This window comes from Anopheles merus, chromosome 3R (genome assembly GCF_017562075.2).
Source record: "Anopheles merus strain MAF chromosome 3R, AmerM5.1, whole genome shotgun sequence".
In the NCBI taxonomy this organism is placed as follows: Eukaryota; Metazoa; Arthropoda; class Insecta; order Diptera; family Culicidae; genus Anopheles; species Anopheles merus.
The window spans coordinates 10,735,336-10,757,599 of NC_054084.1; the positions used below are offsets into that span (position 1 = coordinate 10,735,336).

At 45.8% G+C, this 22,264-nt stretch overlaps 1 protein-coding gene across 3 annotated transcripts; it reads right to left on the minus strand.

Annotated features, from left to right (window-relative positions):
• Positions 1 to 251: 251 nt before the first annotated feature.
• Positions 252 to 20,674, minus strand: LOC121597358 (trichohyalin). 3 transcript variants are annotated; one of them, XM_041923068.1, is made up of 7 exons: positions 20,390 to 20,674; positions 20,184 to 20,248; positions 5,807 to 5,957; positions 2,128 to 2,226; positions 1,735 to 1,866; positions 811 to 1,623; positions 252 to 644 (listed from the first exon to the last, which is right to left on the minus strand). In XM_041923068.1, exons 1-7 carry the CDS (start codon positions 20,399 to 20,401, stop codon positions 564 to 566), a joined length of 1,353 nt encoding a protein of 450 aa, XP_041779002.1. In that variant the 5' UTR covers positions 20,402 to 20,674; the 3' UTR covers positions 252 to 563. The 3 variants fall into 3 exon arrangements, with proteins under 3 accessions (XP_041779002.1, XP_041779001.1, XP_041779000.1); XM_041923067.1 differs by having other exon boundaries at positions 20,366 to 20,674; XM_041923066.1 differs by lacking the exons at positions 2,128 to 2,226; positions 20,184 to 20,248; positions 20,390 to 20,674 and adding exons at positions 15,027 to 15,314; positions 17,468 to 17,898.
• Positions 20,675 to 22,264: the final 1,590 nt, after the last annotated feature.

The following is a 22,264-nucleotide window of genomic DNA, read 5'->3' on the forward strand; positions in this document are numbered from 1 at the left end:
CCAAACTTCTAAGCATCTCTGCTTGTGTGCTTTGTGCTGTTTTTCATTTTGCATACATTTAGGCTGTGTGATATTTTACATTGTGTATCGCATTTTTCAAGCAGCTTAACTTATCTCTATTTTACCTTTATTCATAACTTCATAGTCATCATAGCTCGAAACATAGTAGGCAAAACATTAAACTCACAATTACATGTTCAACAGCAACATCTATCCATCAATGGCAACAGTTTATTAAGACGACTCTTTGGTTTTTACTACAAAATACATTTCAATTTTTATCACAAAGTGCATCGCAACACACAGGCATTTTTGTTACAAAAAAAAAAAACAGAGCAAAACAATACGCTACCAAAATCTCTCCGTGCGCACACGAGCACACCCACACCTGCAAACGAAACCACAATCATCCAGATCACAGATACAGCTTGTGATGTGTGTGCAGCATTCTTAAAAATTCCTTTCGTCGACGTTCGCTGCCCTTCCGTCACGGTGCGGCACGCATCGGGGTCCGGTGGATTATGTTTGGCGTGCGACGGATTTGGCTGTCCTGCGGCCCCGCTTCACTTGCCGAACCCTTTCTTCGTCTTCTTCTTCTCCAGCACGATGATCTCATCGGCTACGTTATAAATGTCTGACACAGTCTGCAAATAAAGAGCGGAACAATAACGAAAGGGTCACCGCCCATAAAACATGCACCGCATCATATTTCGATCGACCGTCGCCGGCAGCTGAATTGGCTGAATTGTGATGGCAGTGATTAATTCTCAAGCATCCCAAACTCACACACCCACCCACACGCCCACTTACATCTGCCTCCTTTAGCTTGGTAATCTTCGGGTCCTCGTTCCGCACCTGCCGCGCCTTCTTCTTTTCCATCAGCGTTTTGTCCAGCTCCTCCCGTAGCCGTGCCTCTTCGGCCGCTTCCAGCTCCACCTCGGTCAGCTCCTGCTGCCCCAGCTGCTGCTCCAGTGCATCGACCTCAGCAGCCACCTCCTCATCGTTCCCTTCGTTCGCATCGTTTGGCTGCTCCACCAACGCCTCGTCCACTGCCGCCTGGTCCGAGTCCTGCTCCGCTTCCGATTCGTCGCCCGAATCCTTGCTCGCCCCTTTGCCCACCTTGATCGCGATCGACGTCTCCAGATCTTCGGGCGTGTCGGCATTGTTCATCGAGATGTAGCCCTCCTCCGGCGAGGAAGACTCCTGGTACTCGTGCACCTCGTTCTGTCGCTGCATCGGTCGCTGCTTGCGAGCGCCCCGTCGATGCCGCCGTCGATCGCCCTTCCCGCCTTCCATCTCCATCCCCAGCCCGGACCGGTCGTCCTTCATGTCGAAGTCGCGCTTCTGTATCGTCCGGCCCAGCTCTTCCCGCTGCAGCATCAGCATCGAGCGCAGGTTCATGTCGCGCGACGGGCCCTTCTTCGTCTTCATGCGCAGCAGGTTCAGCGAGCGATCGTTTTCCTCGATCATGTACAGCTTTTCCTGCTCGAGCAGTGCCTCGCGCTTGGTGCGCCGTTCGATCTCGCGCTCGCGGCTCTGCTCCTCCATCTGCTGCCGTTCCCGCTCCCAGCGGTGGCCCTGTTTGATCAAACGTTCCGCATTTTTCTCACGGATCGTTTTCAGCTAGCAAAAAAAGGGCGAAAAAAGAGAGAGAGACCGTTAGAAGCTTAACCCATTTATTGTTTTTTTTTTTTTTTTTTTTTGTGCGCACTGCCCCACGACACAACGGCTTACCTTTTCCCGCTTGTTCAGGATGTTGACGTTCGTTTTCTGGTTCACCAGAAAGACCGAGCTGGTCATCTCCTCCGGTATGCTGTCGCCCGCACCGGACAGGATCAGGTTGCGCTCACGCTCGATTTCTTTCGCCTTTGAAGAAAATGGCCAGTAGTGTACGGTGCGGAATGAAATGAGAAAAACAAAAATGCCCCACACCAAGCGGAACGAGTTTAGTGGAAAGCAAAACACAATCAACCAAGTGGCCGACGGACGCTATATGAGATCTTAGATGTCCCTTTTTGATCTGCGCTTCTTGTATCCCCGCCCGGGTAGCATCTTCCAGGTTAGCTACACTGCGCTGTTCTTTCTTCCTTTCCTACTAACAAGCCAACCAAAACACCTTTCGCTTACCAGCACGATACTGTGCAGTGGAATTAAAGACCGGGGACAGTTTTCCAGGCTATACTTGCCGTCCAGGATCAGTTGCTTCTGCCGTTGCCATTCTCGGTGCTGAGGTGGATTGGAAATGTTTCCAACCAGATTTCATTATTGCATTTTTTTTTTCGATTCATGTGTACGTGGGTGATGATGAAGGACGAACGATGCAGCAGCCAGGTGACCATAGATGTGCGTTCCAGATGTGTGTGTTGAAGGTGTGCGTGTGTGTGCACCATGTAGTGTGTTGTGCCGGGATGATTGTTATGAGTTTCGCAGGAGGTGAAATAAATAATGGCAAAAGAAAGAGTTATGAATGATTTGATTTTGAGCTGGCTAGATGAAGAAATGAAAAATATTGCGATCGGTCAAGCTTATCGCGATGGGATGTGAAATATATTGCGGATGAAAATACAATACAATTTACTAAAGTTATCGTCTAAACAATTTGTTAAAAATGTACACCAATACTATGAAATACTCTAAGTTTATATTGATTTAAATACTAAGAACACAAACAAGCGGATTATATTAAGCGCTCTTCATTCTTTGATTAGCTTTGTGCTGCTCGTACATCTATTCGTAGATTACAGCTTCCTTGAATTAATTACTAAGTAGAAGATTCTTGAAACGTAAGTTCATAACGTACTTCGTAGACGATTTTAAACCGTACTTTTTACGCCTCCCAGTAAATGTTGTGCAGGCCATTCAGTTTTATAAATAAATACTGAGCGAAATGAATGCATGCAATGAAACTACTGGGAATTAAAGATGTCCAATTATGACTGCTTCAATCTTTAATGACCAAAAAGAGATTCAAAATTGAAGACTTTCACATAAATAATAGCAATCAGAAAACTTTAGAAAACTCAACTGCGCATGGAGACGCCTAGTCATCTGTATCTTTCGCATTTGAAAAATATCCTTTCAATTGCCCACAAGTGCAATTTCGTTTACCTACTGACTGCTCCAGTCAGCATTTTTGCATCAGCATTCGAGCTACATATCGATACCACGGGAATGCTATCATTTTACAGCACCAAGGTTTACCAATTCACTTCAGCTGCAAAGTGTAATGCACTGCTCCCCGCTGCTACCACATTTAACGCACCGCACCAGAAGACGACCATCGAGACCATTCAGGCAAACCTACTCAGCTCGCTCGCTAATCTTGAAATATCTGGCATGAATGTCACGGGGCCGTAGAAGCACCGGCAAGCGTCCTGTGTGCGCGCCTCAAACTGCAGTCACGTATGCAAGGCGCCCAAGAGTTCATTGCAAGGATCAGGGGGTACGCGCGCATTACTTTTATTATCCACGCAACAGAAAGAGAGAGAGAGAGAGAGAGAGAGAGAGAGAGAGAGAGAGCAAAAGCGAAGTAGAGAGCCTTTAAAAAAAGCCAGGAACAGAGACACCAACTCACAAAAGACAAAAAGATCCAAAGTCGTAAGAAGCATACCATTCTTCATCAACTTTGCGCTCACGACGATGGGCGTGCGTGCGGATGTCCTTTATCCGACACACTTCGGTCGTAAAGTGTGTTCGCTTCGGGAGTATAAAATTTGCGACGACGAACACAGATTACCATTATGATAATCACATTAAATGCCACATTAGCCATTTCCTGCGGACTGACTGGGACGCAGCAGTAGGGGACCAGTAGCTTACGGAGCTCAATTCAAGCCTGGCACGTAGCTTGCAGATGGAATCAAAAACCGACAAGTTCTTCGGTCCTACCCGCGTCCAAAAAAATCCCGAAAGCAAAATCAAATCCTTAAACATGCTCCTCTGTGCTCCTAAGGTACACTCAAAAGCATTCCACAAGTAAGTGGAGAGTTATCGATTGACGTCCAACAAGTCTAGACGTAAGTAATAGTACCTCTCCCCCGGTTTTGTGACTACTTTAGGCCAGAAGCAAAGATTCAAATGCTTAATGTTCTGCGATGCTTTTGTGCCTTAGAGCCAAGTTATGGCGATTTTCAAAAAACATACGTTGTTATCTCTAAATATAGTCGGAAAATTGTGTAACAATAACTAACGCTTGATTGTACAAAATTGAGGTCAAATCGTTATCGGTAGCTTAGGGCAGCCTTACGGCTTGATGTCCCAACATTCCTTGGGCCGAAAATGTCAACCATTTCTGTTTTGAATGTCAACCAAGCAAAGGAAATGAAAACATCTCCTGTTACACACCTCGTGAGAGAATTCAGAACCTTGCTCGATGTCAAAAGCCGACTGTTTCCCCAAAAAACATTGAACATCAGGTGAACTCTGACCATGGACCAATTTCGGGGCGGGAGTTGGTTTGGTTGGGTGCTCTTCTACCAACACCCACTGGCCCAATAGGGGATGGTTGCAAACGATGTTATCGACAGTATATTAGTGCTAAACGCTTATCGCCTTTTTTACTATCGATCACCTCGGCCCATCCCGTACCGATAAGCACACTGCTGTTCCTCCTCCCTGCGAACCGAATGTGCAGCGATTCCGAGAGCACAGTTTAACATTCGATGGCAACAACATTGGCAAAGTAAAACACACCAAACAAACAGAAAGCGGAGCTCCAAGCAGACAGCGAGCGCATGGCCTTTGGAGGCGAATTCAGCGAATGCGAGCAGGGGCATGGGCACTGCCGGTGTCGGAAAGGGTCGTATCAAAAGGGAGATGGTGCTCTTTTGTCATGATATGCTTGCGTGTGAATGTGGATCAATGTGTGTGCCTGTGTGTGAGTGTGTGTGACGTTTGTGTACTTTACCGTGTGCCAGGTATCGCTCACAAACGGTTATCGATTTCACAAGCACACACACCCTCGTCGTGCAAACACCATCGAGCTGGCAGGTGTATGGACAACTCTGTGCATGAAGAGGTTGTACTCTGATCGGATCCACTTTCCAAGATGTGGTTTTAGGCGATAATCGACAGAAATCAGTATTTTTGTTTAAAGATCATTATCAAGATCAAAGATCAAGATTCTATTTCTCCAGTAGATATTGTATCTTGTTCTGGAAAAGTTGTTGAAATTGGAACTGCTCTCGGAAAGATTGAAGCGGCTTGCAGCGATGCTTGGAGCAGATAAACTTTTATTGAGCTTAAATTGCCCGATCCAGCTTCTGGTTACATGGAAGCCTTCACATTCCTGAATTTGACATTCAACCGCAACAATCAAACGCTCTGCGAAAATCAAACAGTCCGCCCAACATAATCAGGAACGAATTTTAATTGCATGCTCGTAAAATGCTCCAAGACAACATCGCCGCACAAACGGGCATGAATGTAGGCAAACCTTTGCGAAAGGACTGCGAAATGAGCTATGCGTGCCTGGACGGTACGGTTGTTCCGAGACGTGAAACTCGTAAATTTACTTCGATGCGACGTGTTTTCCCTCATAATTAAACGTAATTTGTAATTTTAGGCATCACACCGTGAGCTTTCCAAGCACAATTAGTGACGCAGTGGTGCTGCTGCTACTAATGAGCACAACCGGCAACACGGTACCAAAACTAAACCACAGTAACAAAACGGCTGTTCGATCGAATGTGCGTTAGAAGCTCCACAAAAAGGCATCCCTCATTAGCGCAAATGGGGGGGGGAAACCGTTTGCCCGGTCAAACGTTGATGTGCACAAAGGCGACCCCAGAGTCGGGTCCTCACTTACCTCCCGTTCGCTGATGCGCTTCTCCAGCGTGACATTGTAGTCCTCCTGGATGCGGCGCTGCAGCTCCTGCATGTATTTGCGATCCGTCAGCCGGACCACATTTGTTCCCATCAACTTCTCCAGTTGTGCGGTTACTCTCGGCAGGTTCACACTGTAACGAAATGGAGCGAAACGCGGGATGCGTGATGGGTTAGAGCGGTGCACCGAAACGGCCTTTGATTCGACACATCACAATCACAGGGAGAAGAGCTGATGTCCTTTAGATGACTTCTTATACTGCTGCCACTCCACAAATACTGTCACGGTGACCACAGTGTTCACTTACAAACGAAGAAATGCTGGACACCTGCACAGCAAAGGCGTTTGGGTAAGGATGAAACACCGGCTACCGGCGGCTAAGGCGTATCACTCAATCCGGAAGCGTTTCTTCCCGTCCGTCGGCGTACGAAGGCGCTAGCAGACTGGTGGTACGTGTGGCAGCCCTCTGCACGGCATGGAAGTGAGCCACGAAACAGCAAGTACGCTCCGTGCTTAGTGTAGACCTAGGTAAAGGTACTGCTGTATTTGCTACCCCTTTTTTCTTGGCCATCGAGAGCTCTCGAATGCACACAACACAACAACGCGAGCTCGAAAAATCGAATATTGCTGCTTTTACCTCCCCCCAAAAAAAAGCAACGAAAACTCAGCGTGACAGCCAATCGTGCTATTGACATTCCCTAGGCACACAGAACAGGGCTGAGAGGGCCGAGGCTTCGATTTATGTTTTGCTTTCTCTGTGCCCCAACAATCGCTCCCCACAATCGGGCATTGCCGAAAACAAAAGAGCACAGCACGAACAAGCATGGCACTGAAAAACGAACATAGGAGGCCGTGTATGCTCCGAATCCTGGGGCCGAATGCGCACGTGGGCCTGCCTTTTTTTTTGCAAAACATAACCTCGAAGCTTCTGTGCGTCCACGTGGTGGGCCGGGTGAAAACAAAATACTGGCATTGAGGTAAGACACACAAAAGCAAAGAGGGGGTGGCACTGGTAACGCTAACTAGCATCGAGCTGGAGAAAGGAAGAGCATTGGTGAGCCGGAATGGACGGTTAAAGAGTTGCTGAGGGCGGCTCGTTTTAAGGGAAAAGGATGGATGGTGGGAAGGATGGAGCGCACGGCAACGACCAGCCCTAATGCCGGTTGATGCCAGACCGGCCACACCGACAGCAGGCAACGCAATAACAATAATAATCGTGATCATATTTTTACGAGACGCCATAAAATGGTGGATTTGCTGAACCGTTAAGCGGTGTGGATGTGACCGTGCATTCGGCTGGCTCTTCCCATGCTGCTGTGCGTCGTCTTTTACGCAAATTGTTGCAAAAACAGATGATATTTGTAATGTTTGTGCAAAAAGAGCAAAGCAAACCCATGGTAGAAGAAAAACAAATCGACTGTAGGCACTATTTATTTAATTTAGTTTTCAAACGATTGACATTTAAATTCACTCATACATGCAAACATTGAACTAAATAAAATATTGAAAAGAAAATCTCAAAGTAGAGTTTAAGTGCCTTTACATTTATTGTAAGAAAAGATTCATTTTGCCCAAAACTCTAAATCGCCTAAAAGCATGCAATTTGCCTTACAAAAATTCTATGTTTACATACGATGCGGCTAAAATCAGACAGAAGGATTGTTTAAATCAGTATTTAAAAAAAATCATTGATGATTCTTTATCCATTTATATCTATAATTGGCTAAATTAGCAAAAACAATTATAAAAAGCTTTAGTTAAAACAAAATAAAAGCAAATAATGGACATTTATGAGCAATATCAATATTATACTTTGAAAATATCTCTCAGTTATTGTACCCTGTGTCCCATTCCTCTTTGGAAAAAAGTTCTAATTATTGCACAACTATATCATACCGACTTTGCAAACAGAGTGGCGGTGGCTGAGAGCCAACAGAACACTGATAGCACACGGGCAAACCTTGCGTGAAAGTGAACTGACCTCCGCTCACAAGCAACCGGCAGCAGCAATAACAACAAACGCAGTGTGTACACAAAGCAGCACCCACAGCGACCAACGCTCCGATCACGACTGGGAAACAAATTAAAATTAAACCCGACCGGTGGAACCGCTACCAGCTCCGGCCGCCTAGCAACAGCATGTCCACCCGGCAAATGGCTTTCCTTCCTTCCACATCCATTTTTATCTGGCAAGGAAGAAAAATGCTACGCCTATTCCGTTCAATTAATGCAACGGAACGAATGCCGTTAGCCGGGCCCGGTTAGTGATACGCAAACCGAAACGCAAAGGTCATGGGTACTGGAGCTGGCGACTCAAGGGCTCAAGGGGTGCAAGAAAGGATTAACCCACGGAACAACCGTGGCACAAGGCTCTCCGGGGCGAAAGTGAAGCGATCGAATTTCACCAAGCACCTTTGCTTGGCCTTCGTCTGCTCGCGGTCTACCATCCGGCCTGGAAACGATTTCCCCCCGCGAACCTGGAAGCCAACAACTCAACAATCGGCTACTGGTGCAATCGGGACAATCGAACCGTATACATCACATATAAATAGAACTGGACAAAAATCGAATATCGAATCAGCGAGCGTACATAAAATTGATAAACACACCAGCGAGAGCGCCGGCAAACGGAAAACGAACGGTTTCGATCGAGCCAATGGAACACCATCGAGACAACACTCTCGCCCAAACAGTGCTCCAGCTAAAACGATTTCCAGAACGGCTCGTTATCCTTGGAACGGGGAGCACCGCGGCACGAGGTAAAAGGCTTCGACCAAAGGATGCATAAAATATTGTTCAAATAGTTCTAGCTAGCGGAACCCCGCGCACCCACACTCGGAAGCTCGCTGTCGATTGTCGTCGCGGACGGCACACGGATTGAGACATTGCCCAGTGTCTGCGATGGCTGGTGGACCTGGTGGTCTTGTGGATGTGCAATGTAAAGCGTGCCGGTGGCAACTTTCCAATGAACCATACATAAAACAGTGCAACCAGGAATACACCCTTCAACAATATTCGGAAAAAAATACTGAGAAAGCTTTTCACATCGCACATTACACACTTTACATTCTCCGTACATACGATTTAAGGCTTGAGCTGCCATTGTGCCATGCTCGACTGTGTAGCGATATGCTGCTGTCATTTTTCCAGCAGCACGAAAACGTTGGCATTAGACATTCCACACGCTCGTACCATGCCCTGGTGCTGCCTACGTCACGACATTCTGTGGCTGTGGCTTCGGTTGCACACGACATGTGAATGGGGGCAGCTGTTGCACAGGGGATATTTTCGGTCGGTGCACTCAGATTGCCCGCGGCAATCGAAAACGGATGTGCACTGTTCGTATTGTGTATGGGTGCTGCTACTACCAGCTGGCACCATTAGCGAGTGTGATTTTAGCATGCGATATGTGCAATACCCTAGCAGAAATGTAATTATAATCATAACCATTCTTTAGTGGTGAGCATGGCAGGGCGGGGTTAGGCCATACCTTGCTTACGGAGGAAGTACACGTGAAAAATTACAACAAATGCTCATATTGTTGCACAGATTTGCAATCACACGATTCGCCGTACATCTACTACTACGCTCAGTGTATGACCAAGTTGTCGTAACAATGGAAAGCGCCTAAATGTATGTAAAATAGTTGATCTATTTTAAGCCCGCACACAAACTCTAATAAGATATGATACGCCGAAATGTATGCAAAATGTTGTCGATTTTTCAAGCAGTATCATCCATTAACAAAGATAATCTCAATAGCTTTAGATCAGCCAAGAAATCCCAATGAGAAAAAATAATAAATGAAATTCAAATGCTCCAACAGGAAACTAATCAATTATACCACCTGCGCAGCTTAATTCTATGAATGCAAAATTTTAATGTTGTTTTATCGGTTGCCTACGGACTTCTAGTGTCATGTTATTCCTTGTTGGTACGCGCATTATTTGCGCCTGTCACTCCAATCCCCATGCGTATCATTAGCAACAAGTGAACGGAGCAAAATGAATTCCATCCGATGGCTGCTAAGCGCTTTTCTTTCAACGACGATCAATTGCGTAGGAGAACATACAACCTGCCGGAGGACTGTTAACCGCTGTTAACCTTACGAAACATTCCACTAAAAAGGACAAACAAAAAAGCCAGATAAAGCCAATTCCTTCCCCGAGGAATTATTCACCATCAAGAAAGAAAGGCGAGTGGCAACGACAGAGAGAGAGAGAGGGACAGGGTGGCAAAAAAGCCAATTTATTTTCATCAACACCCGCGTCTAGAGGTGTAGAAAGAAATGTCCCAACCGCACTGTCACCAGCCACCCTTGCATGCAGTGCTTCAGTGCAGCGGAGTTTATGATTTTACTTCCGGCTTTGGTGGTTTTTAATTAAAAATTGCATCCGTTCGCGCAGCCAGCAACGTGCAGCGAGCGTATCGTTATCATACGATTTAGGTCACGCTGGATTAGTGTTGTGGCGTACGGGGCTCGAGGTGAAAGCAACACACAAAAAGGTGTGCAAAAGACTCAATTCAATTTAGTGAAATTATAATTTGCTGTTCGCAAGTAAATTATCATCCAGCTGCACACGCTTCATGTTGAAATGTGCTTCCATTTGTCGTGTTGTCCTGCTCATACAGCGCACTCTGATTTATCTTTTTTTTTTACAGTGCACCTCGGGCTCATTTGCAGGACCTTGCACAACAGAAATAAATATGTAAGCTTTCATCAATTTCATTGCCTCAGGGTAGGGAATATTTTTTTTACGATCCTTTGAAAAGCATCCCTTTTTGCCGCTTCCCTCCAGCCTTGAATGCGCTTACGAAGCTCACTAAGCTAATTAATTAATTTCTGTTACGCTACTTTGTAGGTGAACCTCGGAGTTGAGGAAAGAATGTACCGTTGCGACAGTAATACAATATTTGCGAACGTAGAAACTAGTCTGACCAATTGAAAAGTTGGTGCGTTAGATTGAATCCCACACAAACCCCAACCAGCACGAAGTTTAATAAAGTGTCAAACTATCCAAAACAGTAAACTTTGCTCTCAACACGACTCCTCGCCCCGGCTTCGAGGTCGTTTTCCAAAGATACAAAAATAACTACTTTATTCCACTATCATAAATACTTCACACAACATCGTTGTCTCAACACTCACTCCTGACGTCTCGTTGGCTTCACCGCAAAATTACACTCGCAGAAGGTGAAGTCCTCCTCGAGCATCATCTTCTCTAGCTGGGTTTTCGGACCGTTTGCTTTCTTCATTTTGAGCTCAAATCGTTTCGTACAGGTCACCTATTTGACACTTTATCACATAATTTGATCCAATCGCTTTGTCAACCGGATACCGCTGCTTCAATTAATACACACAAACCCACACTCACAACACACAGGAAGTTCTCAACGCAATCCAGTGGCTAGAAGCAGAGCCACTTCATGGGCTAACACCGATTCAGTTCGGCTGTCATTTTGAAGATGTCTCCACACACTCACAACGCGCGTTCATCCCACAACAGAGCGATCTCACCACAAAGCCACGTAATCAAAACCACGGCTACGGCCACCATCCCTCCCAAAGCGTTATCAATTAGTGCTTCAGGTGGTTGAACATTATATGACGGGCGGTTTGCTTTCACAATAGCTGAAAGCCTGATGAAAGGGTGTCACCCACTCAGCTGGTCAGCTCGATAAGCGCCGAGGGTTGGATAGTGGGACGGCTTTCCAAAGGCAACACAAAGGACACACGCGCGCACCACGTCCAAACGACCAGAAGCGTAGTGCCAAACTGTCAAAACCCAAATCTTTGCCACCATCCGAGCGAAACCATTGACGCCTCGTATTTTTCTCACCTCGTTTACAGAAACACGTACACACACACACACATACACACCCAGAGCTCAAACCTCAAAAGCCCTAGACCCTAGCGAAGGTTCCCATTCCCTCGGTTGCAATGGCCATGCCGTGCTGATGGGTAGTTGACGTGAGGAAAACTAATTCAACACCGCAACAAGGCAACAAAAAGGCCTGAGCAACAACAACAAAAAAGTCAAAAAACATTCCTCGCGCTCGGCGACGAAATAAATAAAATATCCTTTCGGCCGTCGGTGGACGAGAGAGGCACGCGAAAGGAAGGATACCCTTACGAAACAAAACAAACAGAAGAAGAGCGCTCCGCGTGCTAAAGAAATCGCGCACAATAAAACGAGCCTCGTCGAGTTCTGGGATTGCGTTTGGGGGTTGGGAGGCTTGCAAGAGATGGGCGGGACGAGTGGTAAAAGGCAATACATATCATATGCGAGACTGGTTGCTAGAAGGAGTGGGATAAAAAGGTACAAAACAACAACACGGCGAACAGAATCAATTTGGCAGGTCTTCCTTTTGCTCCGGGGTTTGCCAGAATTTGTTTCGTGAGGAACTCGACGCTTAATGGGTCACACGAAAGCGTTTGCCCGTTCCGTTTCGCTATAAGAGGGTCCCTTGCTGATAATCTGAGCCCGCTAAGCGTGCTAGACCAACCATTCTCTCGGTCTCGGTGTCCTGTGGAGTTCCCGCCACCTTTGGACCCACGAAATCGAGCAGCGGGGGAAGTGAAGATAACAAAGTATCTAGCGCCCCTATTTCAAGGGCAGGCAGGCATGGAAATAGGAGGACGAGTTCCACCCACCCACAACGCAAGCCAAAAACCAGGTGAGCTAAATGTGCACGGTTAAAAGGAATAAACAAGACATAAATTCACTTTTCGCCTAGTAGAGCTGGTACTGAACGAAGTTGTCGTGCTTTCCGCTTTGGAGGCTTCCTTCGGGAGTTACGGTGGATGGGAGCTGAGAGGTTTGTGGTAGTGTTATGTCGGGCGGCTTACCCTCCAAAGAGGTGCCGAACATCCGCTCGATGAGGTGCCGCTCCTGATTTATGACAGTTTGACACAATAAAATAAAGCAACCTCGGCGGCGACGACGACGTAACGACGTAATCAAGGTCAAGAGTGGGCAAGCGTACATTGAGGTTCGGGTTGTTGCCTTGGTCCCGGGTGCTGGTATTAGTTTTATCAAATAACCTCCGGAATGTTTCAAAACTGTTTCCCTCCTGGTCGTTGTGAACTTTAAAATTCTACCTTCAAGGATTGAGGCGCACATTTCAGTGTCAATATCAACAGTAGCCGAGTAACCCAAGTCTGATTAAATTGTTTCATTTGGCTTGCCAACTTTGTGCCCGCAAAAGTCCAATGATAACATTGAAGCTGCATTATCATTGCCTCTTCCTTCGTTGGAAATGTACATTCTATTCCGATCCAACCTAATGCTTTTCATTGCAAGCCACACTCCACGCACGTGGTCGCCCGTAGGTAAATCCGCTGGCTATAGACTTTTAGCTTTGGTACACACTGGGCCCTACCTCCGGGCGACTGCTTCTATGGCGCCCACTGTCGGGGCAATAAACACACGCACAGCCAGTGAAATCCCACCACCACCAGCAATGCAACATTGTGCCGGCGTCGGAGTGGTAGCCACTCCGGGGAGAATACAGTTACGATCGAATCAAATCAATCACGAACAGCAAACTACAAGCTTTTATGCCCGTAAGCTCCCGCCGACCGGAACTTAGCAGTGTAATCAGCGATGGATACCGCACACGCACAGCAAGCTCCACGTCCACGGCTCGCTAGTGCCAAGGACGTAGTGGCTTTAAGATTCCTGCAGGTGGCACACGGTGGATCGATTGGCCGCCCCGACACCACAGGACAGGTGGTATAATGCGCTGGGCTCAAAACTTTGTCCACGTATTACGCGTCCAACTCCGCCAACATCAAGCTCAGCAGAGCGGTAAGCTTACTCGGAGGCATCAATAAATCCAATTTCCGTCATCGACATGTCAAAACTTAATCCTGTCACCGCGCCACCACGTCTCCGGGCGATGCCTACTGCCATGCTTGACAGGGTACATGGCTCATTTGGTCGATTTTTGTTTGCCAGCAAAGTATAATTTACAGGTAGCTGAGGAAAGTTTGCTTTATTTCTACTTCACACGAATTGCCGCAAAATTGGGGAAAAGTTTGTAACAACCTCTTCATTCCGTTTGGTGTTGAAGTAGAGGCCTTTAAGATGATTTGAAACAAGAATGCCTTAAGAAAGGTGTTAATGAAGTTATAGCATGTCATTCAAGGTTTTATGATGTATTATTTTGTGTCAGATGACAAGATTAAAGATCCATAATTTTCATTTTTGTTTCGTTCTACCGAATCACATTGAAATCAGAGTGCATAAAAATTTCCATCATGGTAATAGTCATCAAATATTAATCTTAAAAGCAAGCAATGCATCAAATACCATCTAACCTCACTGGTGGAGATATGAATGCATATCCAATAGTGGATTCGATCGCGAACTAGCGAAATTGGTAGATTTGTTATTTGACAGCCGATGGATATGTCTCGGTTTTTATTGGCTCGACAACCGATGCCGGCCAATGCCTACCTGTACCACACACACTAATGGGCTTGGCTTTCAGTGACTTATTTATCAACCATAGTAGGATAGTATGGGGGCACGGTTAATTCAGGGCTTGAACCCATGACGAGCGTGTTGTTAAGTCGGGCGAGTTAACAACTGTATCAAGAGAGACCGGGAATGATATGATGCAGAGTAATAATATTCCGATCCAAACTGAAACACTTAGCAAGGAATTTATACCTCCATGACCAATACCATGGATCCAGTTCAAACAGGCCAAGACAAAGAAGTTGTACTACTCAAATAATAACCTAAGATCTACCTGAAACAGTTAAAATGAGATTTTTTTTTAAATATCATAAATTAAGCCCATACTATTGGGCAATAAAGTTTTTTTTACTAACATACAAACAATTTTATCGCCAAAATGTATTCCATATCCGCTCACTGTGCAGTACAAGTGAAGTCGAGCAGAGTGCTCGAGACCCCTACTCGATTTCAGGGTTTATGGCAACTGCACGTGTTTTATAGCACGCTACAGTGACGAACAACAGTTGCTGTTGCAAAACCAGGCATTTTTTTTTTAATTTTTTTGTATATTTTCAGTTTACTAAATATGTTTACATATTTTTTATTCTATAAGAAGTGGTTTAAATCAGCTATAAAAAGTAAACTAAAAAAACGTATTGGAGTCATTGAATAAAAAACAGTAAAAGAGTGTTGTCAAACAGTTCTGTACCATCGGCAGTCCAAACCATATTCACCTGTACTCGATCTTTGGTCCCAGGTACTCCACGGGCAGCACGTCCACGTCGTACAGCTGGCGAAGCTTCGACTTGCGGAAGCGCACCTTTTTGCGATTCGCTCCCGTCCGGCCCGTTCCCGCCGTCGTACCGGCAGTACCGCCCGGCCCCGTCCCGTCCCCGTTGAAACCGCCGTCCTGGTCGGGTTGAATCAGCTGATTGCCGGTCGGGAAAATCGATGGCAAGCTGCCGGTTCTGCCGGGAAGTCCACTGAACCCATCGCTGCCGTAGCCAGCCGCATCACTGTCGCTGTCGCAAAGAACAATCGTCGTATAGGTAAATGGGGTTTGTATTGGTACAAGTGGAGCACTGTTTATTAGGAACTGGTGTATAAGCAAGACGTGTTTCAAATGAATATTTCGATTATTAAAAAAATGATTATTGTATTCTAATTATTTTATAAAAAAACACAAAAAAATGCAGCAACACGGATAAGATAATAATTACATAAATGTTAAGCAAACTATCCATCTTTACAAATTTAAAATTGTCACTCAAAAGTTCCATACTGGTATCACTCTGTCGAGTTCAATTACACTTAGCCGATAAAGCAAGATAATTAAATCGCAGGAAGCAATAAGCGATGTGTAAACTTCTACAAGCTTCCAAACGACATCTCCAGTAATCCTTCAACCATGCGGCTGAAGAGCTTTAGTTAGCGCAAGTGATTGCAATCGCCAAACAGGTTGGCAGAAGCCGGCCTCTGTACGGCAATGTGCTGTATCGCCTTCGCAACTTGTTGCTATTTGCCGGTGGTATTGCCACTCAGCACCGAAGCCGGCAACCATCGAGCCGGCGTTCGTACGGATACAGCAACGACGTTCGTCTGCTTCTTCCAGCCAGAAAGCTCGCAGACGACGCATACATCTCACTTTATTGCGATTATCATACTCATAACATATCCGCACACTTAACGGCCCCAATATCTTCCAATGTCACGAAATATCGACAAAATATAGAAGAGCGGTGTGCGGTTGCCTGCAAGAGAAATTCACCTACCCAACGTAAGAAGCTAGCTGGATGGTGGTGGTGGTGGTGGGCACTTGGTTGGCAACAATCATCCGAACGAAGCGTAATAATCTGCCTCAGTTGCCTGTCGCAGGGCCACAAACCCCGTCCCGCGCCCGAAGGAAAGTCAATCAAAACGGCTTGCCACCGGCGACAACGGGCGGGCGCCTTATGAAGGACATTCTGACGATTCTGGCGCGTCCCGGGGGGAGACGGTACGCATACATCACACGGCATATGTATGATGTGCACCACAAACCCACCCCCAACCGGAGGTCACGCCGAATGGGGATTTTTTTGTATTTGCATTTGCATATTTTGCGCATTGCATTGGAGTCGTGGGGAAACCTAGCCAAGGCGCTAAACAGACACTGGTACAGGAACAAGGCGAGGAAAAAGAACCCTGCCAGGATACTTTGCATACACTTTGAAGAGCAAACCAAGCAAGGATGAAAGTCGTCAGATGGATCGGATGGGTCTTACACGGTGTCTGTTTTATTTATTCCAGCCGTGAGTTGCGTGCTGATGGACATTCGATTATGCAGCGCACTATTACAAGGTACTTCAACGGGTGAGTTCAATAGTACGCCTAAGAAAAACCCTTTCGAGGAAACGATTTACGCGAATCAACAACAATTTACTAAAGTTGCTAAATTTAAACTGTTTTCCGTTTGCCTCAACTCACGCACATCTCTCTTTCGAAAGGGTTGTGTCCCGAGCTCTGAAGTGCCTTTAGCTGCATCGCAATGACACACATATGCCGTTGGCAACCTTCGCAACGAAATATCGAACCGTCGCATCGTACTGCACCACTCCTTCTCCTTCGCTGCACATGCACTTCCGAAACAGAATCGGCATGGCATGTTTTAGGTCAATGCTCCTGTTCGAGAGTGTGAGCCGTAAGTCCTTAATAATTTCAAACAGGCTATCAATATCAAGGGCAGATGGAAAGGGATGGAAAGACAATTGATGTGTGTTGTACGTGAGTGAGCTAGGCGAGAGTGAGGAGGTGGTTGAAATATAAAATAAAATTTGATAAAAACATTTATAACTATTTAATAAAAATGGTAAAACAATTCGATATAATCCATCAACCTAGTTAAAATTAAAGCAAATTTCTTATTTGATTTAAACCTATAAGAAACATCCGTCAGCTGCCTATCTCAAGCTAAACTTTCGAATGACGACCAAACGTGTAAAGTGTCTTTCTCCTGTAATATTCTCGTCCGGTTCGGATTCATTCGCAGGAGTGATGGATGACACATTCCTCCTGTCCAAAGGCCGGAAATACGTCAAATTGCAACAACGCCATGCAAAACAAAAAAGAAGCTAATACTAAACACATACCCAAAAGAAACTTCCTAAACTAAACATGCAACCAACGTTCCGCTTACCCCTGTCCGGCCGTTTTACGCACGCCAGCATACGCGGAAAGCCAACCCGCTACCTTCAGCGAGTCCTGTCCACTCTGCTTCTGAGCTTCCCGGCCCAGCAGCTGATCGATCGTACCCCAAAAGCTGTTTGCATTCATCTTGAAACACCTCCACAACGGACACACCGCTAGGCTAGATTTTTCTGTCTGTCACCCATCAATCAACACGCAGGACACGAACGATCCCTCTCCCTTTCGCCATTAGCGCGTGTGCGTGGCCGCTCTCATTTCCTGGCTCCTGTGTTCCGGTGGCGCTCGACGCGTACATTGACACTCAAAACCAACGTCAAACCGGGGGGCGATGGGTGTCAATAAATCATCGATAATTAATTTTCCAACCCGTCGTCCATTCACATTTCACAATCTGATGGAGACGCGTCGGGACGGCTTTACCCAACCGGCGGTTCGGACGTGACGGTTCTTTATTTGCGGCGTGGTGATTGGTTTTATGGAAAAGCTTCCATCGTCACACAGGAGTACGGTGGACCGAGCAGAGTGAGAAACACTCCCGGTGGTGGGTTGTGTGCCGGTCAACATAGTTACTACTGTTTGTGCCCATCAACAAGGGTCATTTACATGCGGAACGTGACCAGCAGCTTCTAGAACACTAACCACGGGGTTTATTTATAAAAAAGGCACAAAACATCTTCTTTTTTTCCTCTAAACCGCTCTATACTATATGATACAAAATCCGCACAACAAACACTCCGGAGTTGGATGCACTCGATGATCAATCGCCAAGAATCCAACCTTATTTTCCCATACACACTCCAAACGCCCAAAAAGCTCGCAACACGAAACCGTCACACTTCACCGATTCACGGTGGCATCCAAACTGACGCTCGATCGAACCTGTACCCCGCGTTCTCGGTCGGTCGGTGGCGCCGGTGAGAAGAAAAGCTCCGACCGATTCCGGCTGTTGTTTTCCCACCCGTGCTCGCTCCCCCCAAACCCCTCTTTTCCCCTCATGCTTTGGCTCGTCAATTCGTGCGCCCTCCCAAAAGTCAAACACCGAGCCATACCGAGCCATCAGGTGAATTTTCCACCAAGAGGAAAAACCCAACGAAACACACGAGACAACCACACACCGCCCGTGCCGGTGGAGGCGCGGATGTGTAGTTTGCCCCGTAGCCTGCGAGACAAGCCGCAGAATACGGTAGAATAACGATTTCCAAAGCCAAAAAAACGCAACCACGCGCTTCGTACCGCTTCAGGTTCGTGCCTCCGGACGCGAGAACGGACTGGAGCTTCGTCAACGGATGGCCGTAAAGTCGCCTCACTGTTTTACTACAGACTGCAATAGTTTTGTGGGTGGTTCTGTGTGGGTAAGTAAACTGTTTAAGGAACATGATGATTTCACGTATGAGCGATAGAAAGTAAACAAGGTGCTTGGGATGGTGAAGCCTTGGCAATATGTGGCACGGGAAAACACTTTACACACATGACTGCAGGGTATAAACCGTCAAGGTGAACCTGCTTGAATGGGGGAGCGTGTGTTCTTTGTGCTGAGGTGGACAAAGAAGAAGACGTTAAATAAATAATAGTTGGGTATTGTAGGGATTTGTTGAAATAACGCCGCAATCCACGTGCAGCCTTTGAATATATTTTTTATGATTTATGCATTTGCTCACATGTATTGCTTATCAGTTCCACGTTTTTATCTTTTCAAATCAGTTTGATGATAATTTGTTGATAAATTTAAAACATTTTCACCAACTCTTCTAGTTGACTGTTTGATTTAGAGAAGATTTAAACACCATAGTAAATCATTGAAGTCTAAGATACACAATTATCGCTGTTACATATTGAGTTAAAACTGTTAAAAGATCATTTAACTTTACACTGAAGTGATAAAATAATGAAATAAAATAAAATAATTCAACAACGATTTGTGATGATGACAGTGTTTTGTGCGACATTGTGAACTGACAATGTTAAATTTTTTTAGGATATTAGTGAAATAATCCCCAAAATAACTCTCTAAATGGCTGCCCTACTCTCATTGTTACGCTCTGAATAAAATAATGAAACTTACATAAAAAAATTGAACCACCAACTTGTAACGCCCTTCTCATTTATGACCGATTACGGCGACCCCCAACACACCCGGATTGCGATGAAGTAAATAACGATGCCACTCTCAACAAGCCCTAGCTTAGGGTAGGTGGAACAAATTAGCTCTCCGGGCGTTACCATTTTCCCCCAATGACTAGGACAATCCACCAACGGTAGCTTTAATCAAGCTGTCAGTTCAGTCGGGTGTCCCACTTTTCCCTCGGGCGTCATTCCCTGATATGAAAATCATGGAAAAGGATTGAACGGCAAATGACATGGACGTGGCAAGGCACGCAAAACAGGGAAAAAAGGAATAATGTAAAGAAAGCGACAACGGGTGTACCCGTGCAGGGTGTCACGCAATCGGTATTAACTTCGCTACGGTTGACTGCTCCACTTACTGGCAAATTTCAGGGGGCAATGAAGGAACAAAAGGGCTCGTACATGAACTCCCGAAAGAGTTCACTGAATGTCTGCCGTAAACTTGCTACGGTAGGACAGTGGGACAAGCAGGAACAGTGTTTGAAGTGACTGTATTTGCAAGCCCACCGGCACTACGGCCATCTTCAGGACGTACACGTAATCGTGGAAATCGTGCAGAACAAAAAATCGCCCGTACTCACGCATAGATAACACTTGGTCGTTCCCACCAGCGATCCTTGGTGTCAATGTCATCGCCAACGATGTTCTGCAAACGAGGGAAAAAATGATGGAAAAGGAGAAGCATCAGGTTATAAAGCACTGTACCACCACCCTACTGGATACGCTGGTTGATACAACAAATTTTACTACTTGTCGTTATTACCATATCGGTACCACCCGCTCTTACCGAAGCGTCCATCACGCTCACTGTCAGTTTCGCTGTTGTTCTATTAAAACACACTGTAAGGCAAAGGGCACACCGAAGTAGTGTAGTGCAATGTTTCTCGGGTCCGTATACACACTGTAATTTCCAGCCCAGCAGCAACAGACGACGAACCAACTGCACAAATTACTTTTACGCGCTAAATACCGCGGCTACCGCTTCCTTTCCACCCTGGGTACAACAAAAATTTGACATTTATGACACCCAGAGTGGAGCGGGTTTATTTATTATTATCACTCAATGTGTACTACGATCATGCTACAGACGTTGGGTAGGCGACGGGACCGGCTCACTACGACTTTGCTCTCTCGCTCGTTCTCTTTGTGGATCGCATCCAAACCTTCTGGCCTGTGTCACGGGTTGATCGGATCACTCAAATTAAATGATCTGATTTGCAATGCCAATCGGTGGCGCTGAAGTAGAAATAGAGAGGGAAACGGGCGTACATTTGCGTTGGATGGTTCGCTGCGAATGATGATGCATGGTAAAAAAAAGGGTTGGGCAAAAGGTTGGATTTATGGTCACTTAATTGGAAGTCTATTGCTGGTGAACCTGACCGCCGTGAAGATATACACCAGATTGATAAGTGATTTGTCAACCGTGAACCATTGGAATGGAGATCGGTTAGATTTATTGGTCTGAGTGATACTTTTTGGGAAACAAATACAGCTTAATCCGTTTTTAGATTTGACATCTGTTATCTCTACCAGAGAACAACAAACCTGTCCAAACACAATAGATTAGAAGAGAATCATTTTTCATCATTTCATTCCATAAGCAACCTCCACAATCCACCATTATGCTGGTACAAATCTTAAAAGAGTAAATCTACCATTTATCGTAATATTTCCTTCCTCTGTTCTACACGTTCAACCAACGATCTTTATCATAAAACATCGAGCCCACTAATTCTCCATCAGTGCCAAAAGAATCCCATTTTCTATCGAAGCTCTTGCCACACTTTTCAAATGTCTCGTGCTAGTCAAGATTCTATCGTACACTCTGACTCTCCCCTGCCTGACTCCTTCAGCTCGATCTAGTTTATGTTTTTCCAACACTTCAAAAAAGCATCATTATTAGCAGCAGCAGCAGCAGAACGATTGACGGCGTGGTGCCCCTAAGTGCTGCCTTTAAGATCGCTAAATCTTCCGATCGCAGATCAAAGCGTACGATTCCGCAAAAAGTAAAACCATCCTGACCAAACGCCGTGGAATTCCTGCCCGGCCGCCACTGGCGGTGGTTGGGCGAGTCTCTCGCGAGCGCGCGCGCACTCGCGCGGTCTTATAGAAAGACGGCAGTAACCTTGATTCCGTTGCGACCATTTATGAGGTTGATTTTGTTTCGCTCTCTCACTCTTTACGATTGGATTGTGTATGCTCTGTCTCTTTATTATTTGACTTGATTGCTTAGAATGTACGAACAAGGACATGATGTAAGTTTTATTCATTTAACATGATCTTTTTAATGCAACTTTTTATAATTACAAAATTCAGCCATGCAAAAAGGATATTAATTTCAAAAAAAAGAAATATAAATATGAAATATCTTCCCAAGACCACCAGCAATCAAAATCGAACGAAACCAATGCGCAATTCATGCGCCCACATATCAAGTGCAACGAAACGATCTACTTACCCAGCCTCGAAACTAATTCACTTTGCCGCCTTACCGGTTTTGCGGCCAATAATAGTAATCGAACGAAAAAAGCTGCCCACCGTACGCGGAGGGGTTCACACACAAACATCCGGGCAGCGCAAACGCAAACAACGCGCAAGTGTGCTTATGCGCAAAGTATGCGCGCAAGCGGGAAACATGTTCTCAGAGGGCAGTACGCGCCAC

Coding starts and splice junctions, on each gene's coding strand:
- LOC121597358 (XM_041923066.1), bottom strand. CDS start 17,604: ATGAATGCAAACAGCTTTTGGGGTACGATCGATCAGCTGCTGGGCCGG. Junction 1,867..5,806: donor AGCGCATCAGCGAACGGGAG/GTAAGTGAGGAC, acceptor TTTTCTTCAAAG/GCGAAAGAAATCGAGCGTGA. Junction 645..810: donor CCAAGCTAAAGGAGGCAGAT/GTAAGTGGGCGT, acceptor CTTTATTTGCAG/ACTGTGTCAGACATTTATAA.